We start from the raw sequence: 13,816 nt of genomic DNA, 5'->3' as shown, positions 1-13,816 counted from the left end.
GGAATCATTGCCTCAATATCAACAAATCAGGATGTAGGCTATGAATCTGATTGAATTTAGTATTGGCAATCCCCAAAATGCACCAGAATACAGGAAATCACATCAAACAAATTAAAAAAATTCTGGGGGAGGACCCCCAAACCCCCCCTCCCACATATACGACAATTAGTGGGGGGCCCATAATACATCTGGGCCCAGGGGCCCAAAAGTTCATAATCCGCCCATGCCTGGGTTTTACAAGGTTGTGTATCTGTGTATGCTCTTTCAGGCATTATTTTTTGACCAAAACTCCATAGTGCTGTTTAAGCCAAATCTTAATTGAGCTGTATTTCATGGCTGTCAGCCATTTTTAAAAAAACAGAAGCGAAATAGACATTTTCAAGAAATGATTCTTTATTTTACTGTCATGACAGGGTGGACATGGGACTTGCTTGATAAGTTTGGTTTGGATCATGGGTTTGGGATACGTTGATAAACTTGCATCCTTTTCCTGTCACGTCTCTGTCCTGTTCATGTACATCCAATGAAATCTCAGATCGGAGCGACGGCACTGATCCAACCAATTGAGCTTTTGAACGTATTTGATTTCCAGACTTGAGTGGCGAGGTGCGATTGGATAGAACGTCAAGGAATAAGCCAATGACAGGATGGCAAGTCAGACAAGTTAACTTGCATAAAAACGTTGTTCGAGATTGAGGTAAGTTACCTTCATTATACAGCTTGGCTACTAACGTTAGCGCAGGAAACAATATCATTCTTCTTATCAGGTCCAATTGACTGAATTCTTTGTCCATAGGTTGACTGTTGTATGAGAACGTCTCCCGTTGAGGATGAAAAAGATCACATTGTTATTCATTGTGTTGCTGGGCATAGCACACTTTGTGGCGGTCAGTCGAAGTGAAGATGATGCTGGTAAGTAGCAGCTAGCCTAATGTGAGGGGAGCAATAACGTCAACGTTACCGTTTATGTCAACTATCCAGATAACTATGTTTATCATTGCAAATATGTAAACTGATGTTTACTTCAGGCAGAAGGGTGTTCCTTTAGCATGCTAGTTGCTGCTGCCACTCCATGACAGCATGTACTTGCAGTGCACCATCAAGCTAGAAAAATGTGCTGTCTGCAGTAGTAGCCTTTATAGCACAATACTGTTTGTTCACCGCTGTTGGCAGTATGCAGACATTTCCCACAATTTACCACTGATGGTACACTGATGATGGGCTGGTTCATTCTGGGCCACGTTTGTGACAAGAAGGCGTCGCTCAACGTTATGCATGCAGCTCTGAAGTAGCTGGTAACTTGGCGTTAGTTTAGTCACGAAAACAAGGTAAACCAGACTTCCTCATTATGTGCATGATCGCTTTCATCTTATTCCTGTCATGAGTGTTAAAAGCTAAATCATGTGTCATCAGATTCAGTAGAGGACATTGGAGAAGAGGGCGATGATGGGGATGATGACGATGACGATGATGAAGATAGCACGGAAGTAAAAGATGAAAACGGAGTGCTGATTCTCACAGATAGTAATTTTGACACTTTCATAACGGACAAAGACACTGTTCTGGTCGAGTTTTATGCTCCATGGTAAGACTGCACTGTTTGGCTTAAAGTAACAGTCCGTTTACTCGATGTATTTATTATAAGATTTACCAGAGATCCATACGTTTTTGTGGACAGGTGTGGACACTGCAAGCAATTCGTTTCTGAATATGAGAAAATTGCACAGACCCTGAAGGAAAATGACCCACCTATTCCAGTTGCAAAAGTCGATGCCACCAAAGAGAGCTCTCTTGGAAGCAGATTTGAAGTTTCAGGGTATCCCACATTCAAAATTTTGAAGAAGGGGGAAACTGTGGATTATGACGGAGATCGGTCACAGGAAGGTATGACATCTGTTTCAGTATATGGAACCTCTCTTTCCCAATCAGTGTTTATGATCGTAGTCAAACAGTTGACGACCTCTGTGTGTAATGTGTTGTTAAAAGTTTGCTGGCAAACTTTGATCCATTCATAATGGCCAGTGCCCTGCCAGTGCCCGATCGTAACATCACTTTCGTTTCTGAATGCAGCCATTGTGGCGAGGGTAAAAGAAGTCGCACAGCCAGACTGGAAGCCGCCACCGGAGGCTACGCTGGTCCTCACGAAGGACAACTTCGATGAAGTAGTCAACAACGCCGACATCATCCTGGTGGAGTTCTACGCCCCATGGTGAGCACCAGGATTTGGTCACCTATGACGTTTTCCTTTAGCAAAGTTCTTGCAGTAAGTTCTGTGCGTGCAAGTGCACTTGCAATCAACGGAACTAAGAGCTGCACTAAGAGTTTATTGAAACTGTGCCATGAGTTTATTACAGTGCAGTAGTAGTGGTGTACAGCCTCATGTCAGGTCATGTATTAGTACCAAAAAGTTTCTGGAATATCATGGAATTTTGGAAAGTCTATTCCAGACATGGAAAGTCCGGGAATTTTCTCATTTTGGGGGCAAGGTCATGGAATATCAGGGAATTTTGTATTCAGAATTGGTTTATATCTGGTTATTAGCTTTACTGCTTGCTTGAGTAGTTGTGGTTAGCCCAACTTTGTTCATTCAATACCCATTTATTCATCTCTCGCTCTATAAAAGTAAAAGATTCTTGAATGCTACACGACTGTTCTGAAATCTTGTATCTTCATTATAAAGTAGGTCATGGAAATGTAGGTTTTTTTGTCAGGGAAAAGTCATGGAATTTTACATTTCACTTAGAGTGAGAATCCTGACAAATAAAACGTATGCTAGTAAAGAACTTGGATCTGTCCTTAAGTCTCAGCGCTATTATGTTCTGTAATCAGTACGGCAGAAAAGTAAGCATGCCACATGTTTGTTCTGGCCCCCAGGTGTGGCCACTGTAAACGCCTAGCCCCTGAGTATGAGAAGGCCGCCAAGGAGCTCAGCACTCGCACGCCACCAATTCCTCTGGCCAAGGTGGATGCCACTGTAGAACCTGAACTTGCCACTAAATATGACGTGTCTGGTTATCCAACCTTAAAAATTTTTAGAAAGGGCAAACCTTTTGAATACAATGGGCCAAGAGAGAACTTTGGTAAGTATTTTTGTGCACATAAACTGCACATAACTGCACATAAACCTGTCATGTTTTGCTTCTTGTGGTGTTTGTGATTTGTGTCGTTGAATAATCTGTGGTTTGCGTGCTGTCTGTTTAGGCATTGTGGACTACATGAGTGACCAGGCAGGACCTCCATCGAAGCAAATTCAGTCTCTGAAACAAGTCCAAGAGTTAGTCAAAGACGGAGATGATGCGATCATTGTAGGTGTTTTCTCAAGTGAAGGAGACGCTGCGCTTGAAGTATACATGGAAGCTTGTGCGTATAATCTTTAGGCATCGTAACTTTTCCCCTGTTGGGTCTAACTGATGACTAACTCTGAATGACAAACTCCCCCTAATGCTTAACACACTGCGTGGCCTGTTTGCCCAGGTAGTTTTATAGATTTAAACAAAGTTTGCAGTAGATCAAAGTTGATGTGTGCCGTGGGTTATAACATAAACCATAATCTATAATCAATACATCTTTTGTTTGTTTCAAGGCAATGTCTTGAGAGATGACTACAAGTTCCGGCACACTTTCAGTAGCGATGTGGCCAAGTTTCTGAAGGCCTCATCTGGACATGTGGTCATGATGCAGCCGGAGAAGTTCCGCTCCAAACATGAGCCAGAGTCCAAGTCACTTGCCATTAAGGTGCATTTACGATGCCGGATGTGTCTAATTTCACTCGTCCCAGTGTAGTTTAAATTGGTCTCATAGTGACGTGTCCTTGCAGGATTCTACATCTTCATCGGAGATTCAAGACTTCTTCAAGAAGAATGTGTTGCCCTTAGTTGGCCACCGAAAAAAGGGCAATGATGCCAAGCGCTATACAAAGAGGCCGCTGGTTGTGGTGTATTATGGTGTGGATTTCAGCTTTGACTACAGAAAAGGTAAGTGTTGCAGTTGTGCAAGTGTTGCAATTAAAATGTACTTTTTGAATTGTGTCCAGACTAGAGTATGGATCTTTAGTCTTAAGCCCATTTCTCAGCTTAAAACCATGATTCTTTAGAAAGAAATGTTTCAAATAAGCCACATTTAGACGACTGCCATTCTGTATTGTGCAGCCACGCAGTTCTGGAGGAGTAAAGTTTTGGAGGTGGCGAAGGACTTCCCTGAGTACACGTTTGCCATTGCTGACGAGGAAGACTACTCCGATGAGCTGAAGAGCCTGGGGCTGAGTGACAGTGGGGAGGAGGTGAACGCTGTTATTCTTGGAGATGGGGGAAAGAAGTATGCAATGGAACCTGAGGAGTTTGACTCCGAAGTGCTCAGGGATTTTGTCATGGCCTTTAAAAAAGGTAAGGCATATGTATTTTTTTTTTTTTTTTTTTTATAACTGGGTTAAAATAAAACATTGGTTTAAAATTTGAATATGTATATTTCTTGCCAAATGTATTTGAGTGATCAGTGATGTATCTTATTTCTATATTTGCAGGCAAGCTAAAAGCAATTGTTAAATCGCAACCCATTCCAAAAAGTAACAAGGGACCAGTCAAGGTTGTGGTTGGCAAGACTTTTGACGAAATCGTCATGGACAAAAAGAAAGACGTCCTCATAGAATTCTACGCCCCTTGGTGTGGACACTGTAAGAAGCTGGAGCCTGATTATATCGCTCTGGGCAAGAAGTACAAGAACGAGAAAAACTTGGTCATTGCTAAAATGGATACTACTGCAAATGATGTGCCTCACGAAAGCTACAAAGTGGAGGGCTTCCCTACAATATATTTTGCGCTCAGCAACAAAAAGGAGAGTCCTATCAAATTTGAAGGAGGCAAACGAGATGTCGAGATGCTTAGCAAATTTATGGAGGAGCATGCTACAAAGTTATCCCAGAAAGATGAACTTTAAGGGTTTTGAAGGACCATGAACTGCAGTTTCTGGGGCAATGAATGAAATTCCAGAAAAAAAGGAGTGATTTGATGCGGTTGTAACAGTTGTTACTGAGATTTTTTTTTTTTCCCATTGCGGAAGCACTGTAAACAAAATTTCTAAGTTCTTTTTAAATAAAATGTGAAAATGTTAAGGAAGTCTCGTTTAACTATATTACAATCTAAAATTCTAACCCGTCCCAATGCATACATCATGCCATTTGATCAGAGTATAACCAGGGAGGACTTGTAATCGAGGGTCTTTGTTATGGCAGTAGTTCTAGAATGTATTACATTGCAAGTTTTTTTTTTTTTTTTTTTTAAATGTAATTTCCAGGTGCCATATTCTGATATTCCTGCACTTAATCAAATTGTTCCTCCCTGGTCAATATTGATTAAATGATTCTGATATTATTCATGATCAGAATCATTTGATTATGTTTTATTGTAATTCAATTTCCAGGTCTTCCAGTGTTCAACTAAAATACTGATGAAGACTGTCTGCAATTTTGGGACAGTCGTGGCCTATGGTTAGGGCTTCGGGCTTATGACCGGAGGGTTGCCGGTTTGATCCCTGACCAGTAGGAAGGGCTGAAGTGCCCTCGAGCAAGGCACCTAACCCCTCACTGCTGCCCGAGCGCTGCTGTAGCAGGCAGCTCACTGCTTTGGTTAGTGTGTGCTTCACTTCACTGTGTGTTTCACTAATTCACAGATTGGGTTAAAGGCAGAGACCAAGTTTCCCTTACAGGATCAAAAGAGTATATATACTTAATGCTGTAAATATCACAGCATAAGAATGATAAATTGGAGAATTGTTTTCTAACCACTGCACAATTGTATACAGAGCACAGAAGAATTCGATGGAGGTGAATTGTATTAGTAAGCAGGCTATGCTCTATAGATTATACATGCTGATGTCACTGCAGTTTCAGTGGCTGTGGTCCTCATGTGGGTGGGACATAATAAACCGGGTGACCTCGGTGCATACATAGGAGAAGCGGAAAACATCGAGGGCAAAGAGATTACTGCACAACATCTAATTGAAAATCTATGCGAGTGCTGCACCATGGTACGGAAGCCGAGAGAGGCCACGTCATATCATTATTTTTCTCACCTTGTTATCTCGAGATATCAAAATAATTAAATCGTGATATCGGGATCACGATTTAATTGAAAACAACACAATTAATTCGTTATCACGGGAAAACGAACAAGAAAACGTCACGCCCCTTTGCTTGATGAAGAGAGTACATTTAAGAAGATCAATAGTGTGAAGAAGTGATAGTTTATAGTGTAAAATGGAGTTTTATGAAGCTTTGAGAGAGAGGGGGGTAGCAGAGGAGAACATCACCAGGATGATAGAGGACAAGGTGAGACGTGTTCAAACTTAACAAACGTACCCTATCTGAGCATAAATTTAAAGCTCACCTGTTGCATCTAGCAGCAGGCGAGGGCGGGACTATAGCTAGCTACCTAGCTACCAACGCTGGCAGCCAGCACTACAGTTTTCTTTTCCACTGGTGTGGTTAATGCAGTAGTGCCTTGATTATGCCAGATATGCAGTAACTACAACATCCAAGCTAATACCTACCAAGCAGTTAGTGAAGCTACTACGTGCTGCCTTTGTTTACCCGGCTTTGACGCGGTATATGGTCTGCCTTTGTAGCCCCATCCGAATCTACCTTCTGCCTATGAATCAATAGCTTCGAGCACGGGCATTCCTTATCACAGACCACCAACAAGCCAACAACATAATAGCTGCGATCATTAAACAGAGACACATGCCACAATCCCGAGGAAAAACTCGTGGTGTCTCTAGCTTTGAAAAGCAAGTATCCAGATAGCAGTAATTAACATGGTAAAATATGAATACCTAACCTGGCAAATAACACGTAACGTTAAATCAATGAATTGCCATAAATTACTAGCTAGCGATCCGCTAGCTGCTAGCATATTAAACAATTTTAGCCTACCTTCTCCCTTGAAGGCTATACATTATAGCATCGTCTATCCACTCTCTGTGGAAACGCCGTCATAATCCAATTATGATAATGTAGCTGTTTTGTTTCTTTTCTCACGCTATTTTGGTTTCGGAGAACTAGTCCAAATTGTGAAGTTACCAAGATTACTCATTCAGTTAGCACTAGCGACTCCAGGTTAACTCACTGTTAGTTTAGCATTCTTAACTCCTCAGGAGAGCCACGCTGCCTGCAGCCACAAGCCACAGGTTTTGAATGAAATGTAATTTCCTACATCACATGGTTTAAGTAAACAACCACGATAGCCAATAAAGTTCAAGGGTTGAAAAACAACCACCCATGTGTTGATTTCATTGGCAGTCACCTCGGTTCACGTCAGAAATTTAACCCATGAATAGCACACACACACACTCATACCGGTACACACACTCCACCACCAGCGCTCCTCTGCAGGTCCAAAGACGCACATATCGGTTTTAGGCATGATGACATGTGGATTTACAATTTCTCTTGCCTCCCTTGTCAATAAGGAATATGTAGGCTACTTGATGTTGAAAGCACTTTATTAAGCCAATGCGTGCAAGAACAGATACACCCAGTGAGACCACCCACAACCTCATAACAGAAAGTGTTTAAATATTTTGAGTAGGCCTAAACTGTTCGCCAAAAGGCCATCATCTCTGGTCCCAGCTGATGTACTGGTCCCAGCTTGATAAAAACAAAAGTAGGCTCTGATATAGCCTAGTCTACTGTATGACTTCAACGAGGTGATCTTTAGTTTCGTTCTGTTTACAGTATCTCACTGCCACTTGCAACGCATTTCAATGCAATCCGCTGTCCTGTTTACCGGCAACGCTACAGCGGACTTAAACTGCCACCTCGTGGCGATAAGTTACATTACATTTCACGCAGCTGCATGAATCACGGAAAGAGTGAATGAAGTGGCCACTTCTAAATGGGACCCACTGTATGTGTTAACACAGCCAATATATTTTTTCAAATGAGCTTCATAAACATACAATACTGCACTACAAAAACGCAAACATCTGAATTATACTTCTTAGCCAATGTGGCTCTTGTGAAAAAAATAGTGAGGATCACTGTTCTCAAAACTTTAAACAATATTTAGGCCTATACCCATCCAATGATTTTTTGTGCCAACGTTTTAACATGGAATTAGAGCTATACATTTTGCAAGAAAGAAACTGCAACAACAACCCATTTGTTTTGTAGGCCTACATGTTTTGTCACTCAAAGTTTTTGGTTTGCAGTAAAAAACTGGTTACCCATATCAGGACCAGTTCTGTCTACAGATGAAATGATCTTTGGTTCCTTAAGGGGAAACCCAGATAAGTTTTTGCTGGTGAATGAATGAATTGCTGTGTTGTTGTACATGATTCAATGTAATAAATAAATACATAAATAAAACTTTTAGGCATGATGTGTTTCATTTTTCAAACAAAGCACCAAGGTGGCTTTCTGACTGATTACATATACTATACTATCAATATGCACCAAAATGTATGAAGAATGCTTGCAGCTGCTTCTTATTGAATCATCAATGGCATAAAGAATTAAGGCAGTTCTGAAGGCAACAGGTGGTCTAGCCTGGTATGGTTTACCTAATGATTGGTTAGGTGAGTGTATTAGGTCTGATAAATCTGAGAATCTGCAACTATGTTTTGATAAGATTTTTTTTTACACTCTCAGGTGGACCATGACGTTATGGCTGTAATAGATGATGACACCTTGTCCAGGTATATACCTCATCTGGGAGACAGAGTGTTTGCCAGGAACTGGACCAATGGCGAATGCCATGAAGACAGGAGGAGAATTCTCATTGATCGTCTTCGGTCGAAAATGAAACTGCCCTGCAGTGGCCCAGCACCAACAGCCACGCAAACCCATTCTCGCAAAAGTTTTGGCGTTGGGAACAAGAATGCGGAAAAAAATACAAGAAAGATAGAAGTAGGGTGGATGAATTATCATAATGGTGTTTTAAAACAAGTTAGACGTCCAACTGGAGGTGGCACAAGAGAGGTTATAGTGAGGAAAGATGAAACAATGAAAAACATCCTTGAGGATGGAAAGAGAATGTTTTTCCCGAATGGAAAATCCACGAAAGGGCAAGTGGATGACTTTGAGTTTACACTCTGTGTCATGGGTTCAGAGGTGCCTTTAGAAGACACACTGTCTATAGCAAGTCTATATGATCTGACTCGGCACAAAATACTTAGATTGTATGTCTGCACTAAGAAAAAGAATTCAGAAACTAATTTCAATGACACACCTCGACAGGACAGTTCACTTGTGGAGAACACTTGCATTACCCTCCAGAGTTCTTCAAGCTTCCCCGATTGCCAGATATCTCTCCATAGCCCTGTAATGCCTGTTGTGCCTCATGAAATGGCACAGCTCATGTCTACCTCCAGCCCTGTTATGTCTACATGTGCAGCTGTCATTCCACATTCAAATGAGGATGATGAAGTTCAGTTTCTTGGTGATTCTGTGGTGATCCTGTGTGATGACGCTAGTGACACTCTAGTCTATACCCCAGAAGTTCCCCCTCAGCTTCTATTTGAAAATTTGCTAACAGATAGTGATGTTAGTCCGATGTGTGATGACTCCAGCTCCTCTTTCTATGAAAACCCTGAAAATGTTGCAGAGAGGCAGACCCTCACTATTCGTTCAGCCCACTGCATGTCAGATTTGATTAAGGCTTTTTCTGACCCCAACATCCTGGATGCTAATGTATCTTTTCAGCGGGTTCTGGAAAATGGTGACATTGAAAACGGGGTGGGCAATGGACTCAACATGGACTGTCTTACTGAATTCTGGGGTAAATTTTACTTATCGAGGACCTGTGGCACCACATTCAAGGTGCCTACCTTACACCATACGTATAAAGAAAGAGAATGGGAGGCAGTGGCTCGAATTGTTGCCTTTGGTTGGCAGAAGTACAAGTATCTTCCTATCGAGCTGGCACCACCATTTCTACTAGAGGCCTTCTCCATACCCACCTCTACATGCAGCTTGATGGAAGCGTTCTTCAACTACATCAGCCCCAGTGAAAAAGATGCCCTCACAGAGGCTTTAAATGATTTCCACCAAGCCGACTTAGATGAGCTGTTAACAATACTTGGCAGTCACAGCTGCACATCTCTACCTACAGAGCTGAATTTGGCCAAACTTCTTGATGAAATTGCACACAAGGAACTTGTGCAAGAACCGGCATTCATTATCAAGTGTTGGAAGCCAATCTTGAAAAGTATTACCGAAAGAGACTCTTTGACAACTGAGGTTATGGCAAAGACCCTCATTGATTTGAAGCCTAAGGCCAGGAATGTGACCAAATGCACCAACTTCCCGAGAGAAATGTCACATGCAGAGAGGACAACGTCTCTGCATCTTCTTCGCTTCATTCGTGAGATGAATGATCCAGAGATTGGACTCTTTCTAAGGTATTGCACTGGTTCTGACCTTTTCCTAGGAAAAATGATTCAGGTGACTTTTGTAAACATGCCTGATTTTGCAAGGCGTCCAGTGGCACACACATGCTCTTGTGCCCTGGAGTTGGCTTCAAACTACACCACTTTTTCTGAATTTAGATCAGAATTCTTGGCTGTATTGAAAAGTGGAATATGGGTAATGGATATGGCCTAAAATTATTTCATTTTAGACACGTAATGCATACAGGATCCAGGCTCCATTTCGAATACAGTATGTGACGTGTCATCTGATTGGTCATTGGCTTTTTATAAATATGAGACACTTGGAGCTTTGTTGAAGCCCAGTATTAATAGGTTCTTTTGATATTATCCCAATCTGTGTGTTTTGCAATGTAGTGTCTTATTTTTGTCTTGGAGTTGTGAAAATGATTGAAATGTATTTCCATCAAATAATTGACTAATTATTATTATCCCATTTTCAGTCCATATTCTGTAAAATATATCCACCATAGACTGAAGAAACTGTTTCCTAGTATGGGTATGCCCCATGAAAAGCTACAGGTCCCTCTAGTTTTGGGCAGTGTTCCACTCCTTTTGTGTGTGTTTGACTCATGTTTTATGTCAATGACTATGTCAATGTTTTAATGAAATCCTGTTCTGTTCGATAGATACCCACCAAATCTCTTCATTATTTAACCTTACTGGTCTAAGTTTTGCTGCTTCCATCTTGATCTCTTTAATAAATCTGTTATAGTTTGACGGATATAGTTTTGTTGGTTTTGAAGTGAGAATAACACCCAATTAAATAAAAATCCCTGCTTGGATCTCCTGAATTTTGGAAATGTATTTAATGAAATGCACGAGAGTGCGACAGTTTTCTATTGTTCTTAAGCATTGTCTTTTTAATTAATTGTGAAATGTAATAACAATAAATATATTTTGTTTTCACAAATGATATGTTGTTCTTGCACTACCCCCATCAAATAGAGTCAAAATTGAAAGTTTGTGAAACCCTTAGAATTATTTAGTTTTCCTTTGTGTTATCATGTAGGCACAATTAAGCAAGCACACTCACAGTTTGGACGAAATGCAATGTTATTGAAAACATCCATAAAACTTGCAAAGGGAGAAAATTAGTGAATCCTTGGAATGAAATGTTTTTTAAGCCTCTTTTGACGACAAAAGCCTACAATACATACACATATATACATACACTCACTTAACCAAACCATGTGTGTGGAAATACACAGGCAAACAGTGACTCAATGACATCACTCATCAAGTCCTTCCAGGAGTGCTTTTATCACTGGTCTCAGGTGTTTGTATAGGTGTATTGCTCCTTCGGCATCATGACGGCGAGTCAGGTTGTGTTCTTCCATCACCAGCAAGCACAGGTCATGTAGATCAATGTCACAGGGAATATCTGTTTTCCACTGGCAGATGTCTTCATCTAGGATTGTGCTAATTCTGTCCATTTCAACTGGATGAAGATAATTCTGTGCATGATACAGCTCAGGTACATTGTACATCATCACTGGCTTTCCATGGTAGAGATCACGGCCATTACTCCCCGGACGAATGCGATGGTTGTCCCACATTCGCACCACTGTGTCCAGCTCTTCCTAAGCCACACACCGATAGTGAGACAGACAGACAGACAGATACCAGTAGGATTAAGCACACACACACACACACAGATCATGGAGTATCAGGCCTGAAAAACCTTTTCTAGATATTTTTTCTTAAAGTAAAAATACAAAAGTGATTTGACCATAACATAATTGGTCAATGTTAAAAAAAAGTCAATGTTAGGCTACACTTTAAAAACTGCTAAAAAAATGCAAGAGCTCGACTGTAAGCAGATACATGGTGAAGGCCTTGTGCAAATCCACCATTCAATGAAATCTAGTAGCCTAGCTGAAGCAGTGTACCAGCAGCGCATTTGCGCTCTGTCTAGCATAACTCGCAGCAAACATCTGTGATTGGCAGCCTGCGGTACGCACTGGCTAAGCTATTACGCACAACTATTACGCACTCATCCAAATGGAAAACGCCATTACCTGTACAATCTTTAGGAAACAGAACTGAATGAGACCCTTGTCGATAAAATCGCCACTGAAATCACCGGTAGCTTGAAACTCTCTGAAGACGTCTCTCCAGTAGTCCACATTCTGCCTCCTATACATCCCCCACCAACTTTCGATCCTCTGGTTTGCTGTGCTTCTTCCTTGTATAACACAAGGGGTACCATGGACCTCTCCAGTGTCATCTTCCCTGAAAAACATCTGCAGCCTGTTGGCATGGACATTCTCTGTCCCACGGTCTGATCTTAGGATCTTTGAACAGCCTCCAAGTTTGGTAACAGCTTCAACATAATAGGCTGCAATGACGCAGGGGTTGCTATTGGTGGAGTTCGCTTTCATCCAAATAATGTGCCTTGAAAATCCATCAATGCACCCGTTCACGCCAATGCCAAAGGGGGTCAGCTTGTCATAAGAGTCCATGTGCCACATATAATTGGGCCCCGGAACACTGTAGGATCTCCTACGTAGCTTCTTACCTTTCCGAAGCGCAACAGCCTCGGGGTCAAGGGTGGTCTGGATCTCGCATACAGCATCCCGAGTGACACGGAGCCCAGCTAAACGGCACCTTTCATGCATCATTCGGTAGCCATGAAGCCGACCTGGCCCTTGCATCTGCTTTGAGATAAAATCAACGACCTCAGCTGGATCATTGTATCTCCGCCGGTAAAGACGGAGCCGGGCCAGTCTTCTGCGGAGGTGCCGCGGACTAATCTTAAAATTATTCCCAATTAGGAGACGCAGTGCTATCTCCCCCTGCGTCAACCCCTGATCAAAATATTCCCCTATCAGCTGGTCGATTATTCCTGACATGATGATGAAGGAAAAGGAGAAGTAGCCCACAAACTTGGAAGAAGTCAAGCAAAAAGGGGGCGTGAGTCGTGACAACCTTTCTCTAATGTGTTGTTTTCTCAAGATCTCGATTTAATTATGTTGTTTTCCCGTGATCACGAATTAATTGTGTTGTTTTCCCGATATCACGATTTAATTATTTTGATATCTCGAGATAACAAGGTGAAAAAAATAATGATATGACGTGGCCTCTCTCGGCTTCCGTACCATGGCAATTACATATGCTGATTAAGAATTACGCACAGCTTTTACACTTATTGAATGTCGTCCTGCCATTATGTATAGAAGCGATGCTCATCTTGTCTTACACAGAACATCGAAGAATGGCACCCTGCATGCCATTAATAACAATAACCTGTAATCCTAAAATGCACCATTTATACATTAAATTGACCAGACGTTGGTCTTGATCAAAAAAATCCGTTCGCTCTACCTCAAGAACAAAGAGAAGTTCTCCACATGTCCCCCACACCGGGGCCCCCATAGCAGAACCGTCTCTGATT

At 41.6% G+C, this 13,816-nt stretch overlaps 3 protein-coding genes across 4 annotated transcripts; 2 read left to right on the top strand and 1 right to left on the bottom strand.

Moving 5' to 3' along the window:
* Nucleotides 1-626: 626 nt before the first annotated feature.
* pdia4 (protein disulfide isomerase family A, member 4) lies at nt 627-5,107 on the top strand. Its single transcript, XM_042068361.1, has 11 exons — nt 627-697; nt 797-912; nt 1,414-1,585; nt 1,679-1,884; nt 2,071-2,209; nt 2,875-3,080; nt 3,202-3,360; nt 3,584-3,735; nt 3,818-3,974; nt 4,149-4,382; nt 4,520-5,107. Exons 2-11 carry the CDS (start codon nt 831-833, stop codon nt 4,930-4,932), a joined length of 1,920 nt encoding a protein of 639 aa, XP_041924295.1. The 5' UTR covers nt 627-697; nt 797-830; the 3' UTR covers nt 4,933-5,107.
* A 1,092-nt stretch (nt 5,108-6,199) lies between these two features.
* Nucleotides 6,200-10,727, top strand: LOC121688641. Its single transcript, XM_042068360.1, has 2 exons — nt 6,200-6,322; nt 8,642-10,727. Exons 1-2 carry the CDS (start codon nt 6,251-6,253, stop codon nt 10,592-10,594), a joined length of 2,025 nt encoding a protein of 674 aa, XP_041924294.1. The 5' UTR covers nt 6,200-6,250; the 3' UTR covers nt 10,595-10,727.
* Nucleotides 10,728-11,505: 778 nt separating this feature from the next.
* On the bottom strand, nt 11,506-13,734 carry LOC121688643. 2 transcript variants are annotated; one of them, XM_042068364.1, is made up of 3 exons: nt 12,941-13,734; nt 12,441-12,665; nt 11,506-12,002 (listed from the first exon to the last, which is right to left on the bottom strand). In XM_042068364.1, exons 1-3 carry the CDS (start codon nt 12,995-12,997, stop codon nt 11,652-11,654), a joined length of 633 nt encoding a protein of 210 aa, XP_041924298.1. In that variant the 5' UTR covers nt 12,998-13,734; the 3' UTR covers nt 11,506-11,651. The 2 variants fall into 2 exon arrangements, with proteins under 2 accessions (XP_041924298.1, XP_041924296.1); XM_042068362.1 differs by having other exon boundaries at nt 12,441-13,734.
* Nucleotides 13,735-13,816: the final 82 nt, after the last annotated feature.

Source organism: Alosa sapidissima, chromosome 17 (genome assembly GCF_018492685.1).
Source record: "Alosa sapidissima isolate fAloSap1 chromosome 17, fAloSap1.pri, whole genome shotgun sequence".
Taxonomy (NCBI): Eukaryota; Metazoa; Chordata; class Actinopteri; order Clupeiformes; family Clupeidae; genus Alosa; species Alosa sapidissima.
This window is presented reverse-complemented; position numbering and strand designations above follow the sequence as displayed.